Genomic DNA, 9,360 nt, shown 5'->3' with positions numbered 1-9,360 from the left:
TATTGCCTACAGGTTCAGGGCCATATACAGTATATTGTGATGCATCTCGTATTGGATTTGGTGCGGTGTTGATGCAGAATGGAAAGGTTATTGTATATGCTTCGCGACAGTTGAAGATCCACGAGAAAAATTATCTAGTTCATGATTTGGAGTTAGTGGCCATTGTTTACGCGCTGAAGATTTGGAGGCATTATTTATATGGCATGTCGTGTGAGGTGTTCACGGATCACAAGAGTTTGCAATACTTGTTCAAGTAGAAGGAGCTAAATTTGAGACAGAGGAGGTGGTTGGAGCTATTTAAAGACTATGATATCACCATCTTGTATCATCCGGAAAAGGCCAATGTAGTGGTCGATGCTTTAAGTAGGAAGTCACCCAGTATGGGCAGTCTTGCGTATATTCCGGTCGGTGAGAGATTGTTTGCTTTGGATGTTCAGGATTTAACCAATCAGTTCGTGAGGTTGGATGTTTTTGAGCCAAACCATGTGCTAGCTTCAACAGTCACTCGTTCTTCATTATTTGAGCGTATCCGAGATCGGCAGTATGATGATCCTCATTTGCTTGTCCTTAGGGACAGGGTACGGCAAGGGGGTGCCAAGTAGGTTATAGTTGCATATGATGGATTTTTGAGGATGCAGGGTCATATTTGTGTGCACAATGTGGATGGACTTCGTGAGTTGATGCTAGAGGAGGCCCATAGTTCCCGGTATTCTATCCATCCAGGCGCCGCTAAGATGTATCAGGACATGCGGCAACATTATTGGTAGAGGAGGATGAAGAAGGATATTGTTGCGTATGTAGCTCGGTATTTGAATTGTCAGCAGGTAAAGTACGAGCATCACTAGTGGTTTGTTTCAGAAGATCGAGATTCCTGAGTGGAAGTGGGAGCGTATCACTATGGATTTCGTTGTTGGACTCCCACAGACTTAGAGGAAGTTTGATGCAGTATGGGTTATTGTGGATACGCTGACCAAGTCAGCGCATTTCATTCCTGTAGCAGTTTCCTATTCTTCAGAGAGGTTAGCCGAGATCTATATCCGGGAGATTGTTCATCTTCATGGTGTGCGCGTGTCTATTATTTCTGACCGAGGTACGCAGTTTACCTCGCATTTCTAGAGGGCAATACAGCGTGGGTTGGGTACACGAGTCTAGCTAAGCACAACATTTCATCCTCAGACGGACGGACAGTCCGAGCGTACTATTCAGATTTTGGAAGATATTCTCCGAGCATGTGTTATTGACTTTGAAGGTTCGTGAGATCAGTTCTTGCCACTAGCAGAGTTTGCCTACAACAACAGTTACCAGTTGATCATCCAGATGGCTCTCTATGAGGCTTTATATGGTAGGCGGTGTCGGTTGGATTGTTTGAGCCGAGAGAGGCTCGGTTATTGGGTACAGATCTAGTAAAGGATGCCTTGGACAAGGTTAAGATCATTCTGGATAGGCTTCGTATAGTTCAGTCCAGGCAAAAGAGTTACGCCAACCGCAAGGTTCGTGATGTGGCATTCATGGTCGGAGAGCGAGTGTTGCTTCGGGTGTCGCCCATGAAGGGTGTGATAAGATTTGGGAAGAAGGGCAAGCTAAGCCCTAGATTCATTGGTCCTTTTGAGATTCTTGATCGAGTGAGAGAGGTGGCTTACAGACTTGCGTTGCCACCGAGTTTATCAGTTGTGCACCCAGTGTTTCATGTGTCTATGCTTCGGAAGTATCACGGCGACCATCCCACGTGTTCGACTCCAGCACTGTCCCGTTGGACAAGGACTTGACCTATGAGGAGAAGCCGATAGCTATTCTAGATCGGCAGGTTCTTCAGTTGAGATCAAAAATTTTCCCTTCAGTTTGTGTGCAGTGGAGAGGTCACCCTATTGAGGCAGCAACTTGGGAGTCCGAGTCCGATATGTGGAGCCGTTATCCTCATCTTTTCACCGACTTAGGTACTTTTCTATGTCCGTTCAAGGACAAACGGTTGTTTTAGAAGTGGAGAATGTAATGACCCTAAAGCTCATCTCTTGTTTTAGAAGTCAAAACTGTGTTCCGAAGACCAACCTCTTTTTGTCTCACCTCGATTTGTGTGCGCAGTTTGGGCGCATTTCTGGAAAGCTTTTATGTGAAATTTTAGAAAAATAATGAATTTGGTCTTTAAAATTGGTTAAAGTTGACTTTGGTCAACATTCTTGGTAAACGGACCCGGACCCGTGATCGGACGGTCCCATAGGATCCGTAGTAAATTATGGGACTCAGGCATATGCCCGGAATCGAATTCCGAGGTCCCAAGCCCGAGAAAAAAAAATTAAAGAAAATTATTTACTGGAAAATATAAAGGCTTTTAAAAGTGAAATGATGCATTTTCTAGAAGGTATCGATCTCGTATCTTGGTTTCGGAGTCCGGTATAAGTTTAAAATAATAATTAAGTTGAATCTGTAAAATTTGGTAAGAATCAGAATTGATTTGGGTATAAATCGGACCTATAGTTGAGAAAATAGAAATTTCAATGTTCTTGGGTAATTTCATGAATTTGAGGTTAAATTCGTAGTTGTTGATATTATTTTGATGATTTGATCGCACGAGCAAGTCCGTATGATATTTTTAGACTTGCGTGCATATTTGGTTTGGAGCCCGAGGGCTCAGATGAGTTTTAGATGGGCTACGGGGTGAATTGGACTTAGGAAAATTCAGATTTTTCATCTGGTATGTGTTGCAGGCTCTGATCTCGCAATTGTGAGGTCAGATGTCGCAATTGCGAGCCTATCAGGCCTGGGAATTGCGAGGAAGTCTGGCCAGCATTTGATCGCATTTGCGATCTTCCCCTTCGTAATTGCGAAGTCATCATGGGAGGTCAGTCATCGCAATTGGGACAAATTGTTCACAATTGCGAAGAGAGCGGGGTAGGCCTACCTTCGCATTTGCGAAGACTAGGCCGCATTTGCGAGTTCGCAATTGCGAACCTATCGTCGCAATTGCGATATCTGCGCCTGTGTAAATTCCAACTTAGACGAGATTTTCTTCATTTTTCAAACTCCCTCAAACCCTAAGCTCTCTTGGGCGATTTTCCAAAGAAAGGTTCTTCTTCAAATCATAGGTAAACAAATTCTAACTTATTTTCTTCAATCTATAACATTTTTTTTACATGATTTCACTCCAAAATCTAGGGTTTTCATGGGGAATTGGGTGTTTTGGATAGAAGTTAGGATTTTCAAATTTTGGGAATTTGGACCTCAATTTGAGGTCCGATTTCAAAACTAATTACATATTGGAGTTCGTGAGTGAATGGGTGATCGGGTTTTGGTTCGAACTTCGGGTTCTGACGACTAATTCAGGAGGCTACTACCGGCGCGCTTCGCCCTCCCTATCCATCCGCACGCAGGCAGGTAGATTTTTGACTTTTTGGGGAAAACAATGGGAAATCTATTTTCATGCATTAAAATTGATTTAATTAGCATTTATTAATGTTATTAAGTAAATTGTGACTAGATACAAGCGAATTGGAAGTGGAACCGAGAGGTAAAGCGGTAATTGAGGCTTAATCTTGTCCGTGGAATCGAGGTAAGTGTTTGGCCTAACCTTAGCTTGAGGGAATATGAGTTGTGGTCTATTTGCTATGTGTTAGTATCGAGTACGACGTATAGGTGTGGTGATGAGTATCTATACATTGGTGTCAAGCATGCCCGTAAGTCTTATATCATGATTGTTTTGACTCTATTATGTATCGATCATGCTCAAATTGATGATTTTTAATGTTAAACAAAGCTTATGAAAGTTTTGGTAATTGATTATTGTTGAGAATTGGCAGAAGTTGAGTTTCATTTTTGTGAAGTAATTGTTGAAAACGAGATTGGTTATAGTTGAATCCCTTGCCGAGATATTATTGTTGATATTGTTGATTCCCCTGCCGAGATGTTATTGTTGATCTTGTTGACTCCCTTGCCGGGACGTATTGTTTCTATTGTTTGGGTGCGGAAGAGTGTAAAGCACAAAGGGTGATGTCGTGCATGATATTATGAGTGAGTGTAATGCACGAAGGGTGATGTCGTGCCAACATTATGAGTGATAATGTACGAAGGGTGATGTCGTGCCATGATTTGAGAGTTAATGCACGAAGGGTAAATCGTGCCGATATTGTGAGGAATATTGCACGAAGGGTGATGTCGTGCCATGATTATGTGAGGTAATGAACGAAGGGAGTTGTCGTGCCGTTTCTGTTGTTCCATATGTTGAGGATGAGAGTAAAAGCACGAAGGGTGATACCGTGCACGTGTTACCGTTTCATTAGTTTGTTGATTTAGATATGATGTTCATTATGCTTTGTTATTAATGCTTCTTTATTGGCTTATTGTTAGAATCTGTTATTCCCCGCAGCATGTCCCCTTCCCACCTTATTCTGTTGATTCCTGTTATTATGGTTTTGTCTGTATATGATTTAACTGCATAGATTTATTCGATTGTCGTGTCCTAGCCTCGTCACTACTTTGCCGAGATTAGGCTTGACACTTACTCAGTACATGGGGTCGGTTGTACTGATACTACACTCTGCACTATTTTGTGCATATTTCGGTACCGGACCCGGTGAGTAGTTGAGGTAGTCGCCTTCTGTCCAGGAAGACCAAGGTAGATCTGCTGGCGTCCTTAGAGCCTAAATTCCCACTTCCCTGTTTAGCTTTTCTACTGTCTCTTTTCATTCCGAGAACAGTTGTACTTTTCTTTCCAGACTTGTATTTGTAGTAAAAATCTTAGTTGTTCGTGAATTTATGACACCAGATTCCTGGGTAGACATATATTGAAGTATTTGGATTTGTTTTAATTCTTCCGCGCTTTTCATTTGTTTAGCTATAATTACTGTTTATAATTATTTGGGTTGAATGTTAATGTGTTGAACCGTAATAGTTGACATGCCTAGATTTCACGAGTAGACGTCATCACGATTCCCGAGGGTTGGGGAATCCGGATCATGACATGGGGAATCCGGATCGTGACATTGATTTGCTTCTCGATAACAATGACAATTAATCCTTTTGGCAAGATCCCAAGTTTCTGTGACAATTAATGTCCCGTGTAAAAGTCATACCTAAAGCTATGCCTCTTTAGTATATTTTATCTAAGGGGGCTATATCTGCACACATTGTCACGAAAGAGTAGCAAGTATAATGATGTTTTTTATTTCTACTTATTTAAAATGCTGAATCCGCTTCGTAGAGAAATACTTTTAAACCTTGATTGTAAGTCCTTTTTCGCGTTAGTTCATTATAAGTGAAACTATAGAGACCAAGGATAATATGTATTACAAATCACATAATTTCATCACGTGGAAATGTGCATTTTTTATAATATTGATCCAGAAAACTTACACAACCCATAAATTTAAATTTTCGATTCCGCCTCTACTAGTCTAGATAGAGCATTGAATTGCAAGGATTCATTAGATGATATGTTGTACGTTCAGAGCCATTTTTGAATATACATGCAAATGCTAACCAATTTATATATCCTTCAGTTATTTTTAAACCATCAAAGATAACATGAGTTTACCCTCAATTTTAGAAAGGATTTAACTTATACACATTGATAATAAAAAGAATATTTACACTATTTTAACATATTGTAACAAGTTATCAAAATTATCTTCCATGTTAATAATCCCTCTTATTATTAACACTACAGTTACTTGTAATTAGTATCTTTCTAGGTGAAAGAATTACACTATGAATGTTATTCGAGAATCTCTGGTCTTGAGTAAAGTTTTAGTAGAAACCAATGCCTAGTAATCTGAAGTCTCATGAACCTCCACAATGACAACAACACCCCAGTGTAATTTTACAAATGAGAGCTGGCTAGAGTAGTGTACACATAGACCTCATCCTTACCTTGTGAAGGTAGAGAGATTATTTCTGATAGATCCTCGACTCAAGAAAAGTATAATCACAATAGTTTTGAAAAAGAAATATGGTAGTGAAGAAGCCATGAAAAAAGAATCCAGTAACAATAGCAAGATAATAAGATTATCTAAGCAAAAGAAATAACTGGTAGTAATAGAAATCTAAGAATAAGAAAATACGAGAATGATTCTAATACTACTGTATGAAAAAGAAATACGCTCAACTACCTATTAATCTTCTACCCTAATTCTCGATTAAGTGTTGTGTCGTCGGTAACCTGAAGATATGCCATGACATGTATAATTACCTCTTCCCAATACTTCTTCTGCCTATCTCTACCTCTCTTTATACTCACCATTACTCATGAACCAGCTCCTCTTAAGACAAACTAAGCATCATCTCGGCTAGCTTTCCTTGAAGTGTAGATACATCCATGCAAGAAACATCTGTGACCTGCAAACATCAATTGTAATCAAGGTGAAATATTAATTAATGAGATAAAGATGCCACATATATACCTAAATCCCGGATTGAGTGAATTTCCTTTTTTACTATACTAACTCATTGTAACAAGTATTTTGCCTTATTTTCAGGTTACTAAATCTTACTTTTTTATGGATCTTACCTATAGTTATCTTTTAAATGACTTAATAGTTACTACTAGAATGAAATTTTTTGCCACCAATATTTTTCGTTTGCTAAATTTTGAATTTGGTCCATGCAACAAGAATTAATGTTGTTGCCAAAGGCTAAGTTAACGCAACAAAATATGTTATATTAATCATGTCTTCTTGTTAAAAAGCCATGTAATTGTGGCTTATAAAAGCATTTTGCAAAAGAAAAAAAAAACTGTATATCTTCTTTTTATCAAAAGAGAAGTGTTTATTTGATAGTATATATATACCTCAACCTGAATTTTGTGGAGGGATGTTTCATCTACTTTAGTAGAAACACAAGTAACAACATTTAGTTTTCTCTTCATGAGTTCTTCAACCACTTTTGAAAGAGGAAGCCCTTCTTCTCCAAACTTTTTTTTTATCAAAATCTCCACACCATCTTGACAAGGATTTACTGTCACATGCTCTTCTAAATTATATTTATGGATGGTTTCCTTATCCTCCCTGGTGGAATAATGGGCCAAAATTTTCAGCTTCTTTCTCTTTTTTTCCAAATCATTAATATTATTCTCAAGGTGTTGGATGTAATTCATAGCTTGTTCCAAATGATCTGATGCCGAACGTTTCCCCTAATTAAATAAAAACAAAAAAATGTTAGATCAACATACATAACTAGGGTTTTATGCAAGAAGTTTTGCACATAAGCATATGCAGAATTTTTCACTACCGATATAGACATATTCTTACAATTCAGCTTGTAATTTTCTATCTTATCTTGTATTGCACAAACGGTGTTGGCATAAAAAAGAATAGCCTGGTGCATAAGACATCCCGTGTTCACTCGGAGTTTGGGGAAGGGTAGCACCCCGAGTGATGTAGACAGCCAAATCTAATGCAAGCATTATTAGTGATTGCTTCCATGGCTCAAACCCGTGACCTATAGGTCACACGGAAACAACTTTACCATTGCTCCAAAGCTCCCCTTCTTTATATTATTTTCTAGTAGTGTCGGATGACAGCTGCCCATACAGTACATAAGTTTTTTACACCATAAACTCTCTCTAGCGAGAGTAATAATTGAAGAAAAAATATGAACTGGATATATACCTTGAGAAATTCAAGAGGAAGATGTGATCTAAGAGAAGCATAAAGATTAGTCATTTCTTGCCTCCTTTGTCTTTCAACATCTCTATGTGCAATTATTTTGATGAGCTTGTTTTGATCCATGGTCTCATTACTAGTAATCTCTGTTGAAACACTTGATAATAATCTTCTTGATCTTTTCTTTTTAATAGTATCATTTCTTGGCAAGGAATTAGCGCCAATCTTGACCAAATCTTGTTGGGGTAATTGACATGGAGTAGAAGGGATCTGAATCTCCTGATGATAAGTATCATATTCTTGGATTTTATGAAAAGAGAAGATTTCTGAGAGAGGATCCATTCAGTGTTTTCTCCTTAACTTTTTTTCTTCTTCTTAATTTCTTTATATAAAGCAAAAGATATGTTGGTTAGGGTTTGAGATCTTCAGTGGGGCTGTCTAAAAATAAATAAATAAATAAATAAATAAATATACACACACTATTTTCCATAAACAAAGAAAAAAACAAATGATGTGATTTGTAGTACTGGTCATTATTCTGGTCTAAGTTCACTTGTATATCCCAGTTCACACTTTGGAGGAGCAGCTTTCTTCTTTCAAATAAAAAAAATTACATTATTAAGGGGAGAATGAACCCTCAGGAGTTGCAAAATCCGAGGTTGTGAGTTCTTAAAGTGATTTTAAGTTAATGTACAATAATAAATTCGCTTCATAATTAAATGTTTATAATTTTTATTGAATTTTTCAATATAAATATAGAATCTGGGATTTTTATTAAGGATAAACCTAGATTATTTTGTCGATATCCATTTAGCTATTTTAGACGGATCAAATCAGTCTCGATTTTGCTTTGTAAATAAACCAAAGCAGACTTTCATTTGCTATACATGAGGCGAAACTGCTATCTGGATTGTGTAATTAGTAAATAGAAAACGAAACAATAAAATACAATTTTTTTATGATCATGGCAAAAAGACTAAAAATAAACCATGGCTACTCGACAGGCCGATCATGTGCAAAGTAACGTTATTTCATATCAGAAGAGAAATCTATCAAATAATTGATTTAGCTAACCTTTAGCTGCAAGATTTTACCTTCAAATGATGCTAGGACTTAAGTTTTAGAATTCATATGTAAAATCTATTGAAATTATAGAATCATAATCTCCCGCATAAGTTAGAAATATCCATCTCAAAAAAGAAATAATTGTCATTTAAAAAGAAAAATAAAAGAAAACGTGTACTATGGGATCAAACCAATTGAGTCATCTCAAGATGACTAAAAGGTACTAAATATACAGTGAGTTCAAACCTCTAAAGAAAAAAGAAGAAAAAAAAGGTCTCTAAAGCAGCTAAACGAATAATATATAGAAGACCTTGCGGGTCTGTTTGGAAAGACACCTAGTAATTGGAATTGGTATAATTATTAGGGTAGTAATTACATAGCCCAATAATTACGCAATCTATACTATATTAAAAGCACGAAGGTCGTTAGTGAAATATCGTTCGTCTTTTTTATCCTTTAAAAATAGATTTCACACTAGACAAATAGTAATTCAATTATTTTCCTAATAGTTATGACTTTTTTTCCCCTAACATTTAAGACTTTGAAGTCAACTAAAATTATAGTTATTAAACATTTCCTTATTTGAAGGAAGTCCTAATATTTAAGAATTTAAAATCAAGTAAGCTTTTTTATGTAAATTCTTTCCATATTTGAATTGAATAAAATAACTATTACCGTGTAATAATAAGTATGTTTCTTCCATGTA

General features: G+C 37.1%; 1 protein-coding gene across 1 annotated transcript; it reads right to left on the bottom strand.

Annotated features, from left to right (window-relative positions):
* Positions 1 to 6,090: 6,090 nt before the first annotated feature.
* On the bottom strand, positions 6,091 to 7,931 carry LOC107763351 (transcription factor bHLH118-like). The gene is made up of 3 exons (XM_016581827.2): positions 7,596 to 7,931; positions 6,776 to 7,117; positions 6,091 to 6,324 (listed from the first exon to the last, which is right to left on the bottom strand). Exons 1-3 carry the CDS (start codon positions 7,929 to 7,931, stop codon positions 6,250 to 6,252), a joined length of 753 nt encoding a protein of 250 aa, XP_016437313.2. The 3' UTR covers positions 6,091 to 6,249.
* Between the last annotated feature and the right edge of the window lie 1,429 nt (positions 7,932 to 9,360).

This window comes from Nicotiana tabacum, chromosome 11 (genome assembly GCF_000715075.1).
Source record: "Nicotiana tabacum cultivar K326 chromosome 11, ASM71507v2, whole genome shotgun sequence".
NCBI lineage: Eukaryota > Viridiplantae > Streptophyta > Magnoliopsida > Solanales > Solanaceae > Nicotiana > Nicotiana tabacum.
The sequence above is the reverse complement of the archived record's forward strand: the minus strand, read 5'-3'. Positions and strand labels throughout refer to the sequence as shown.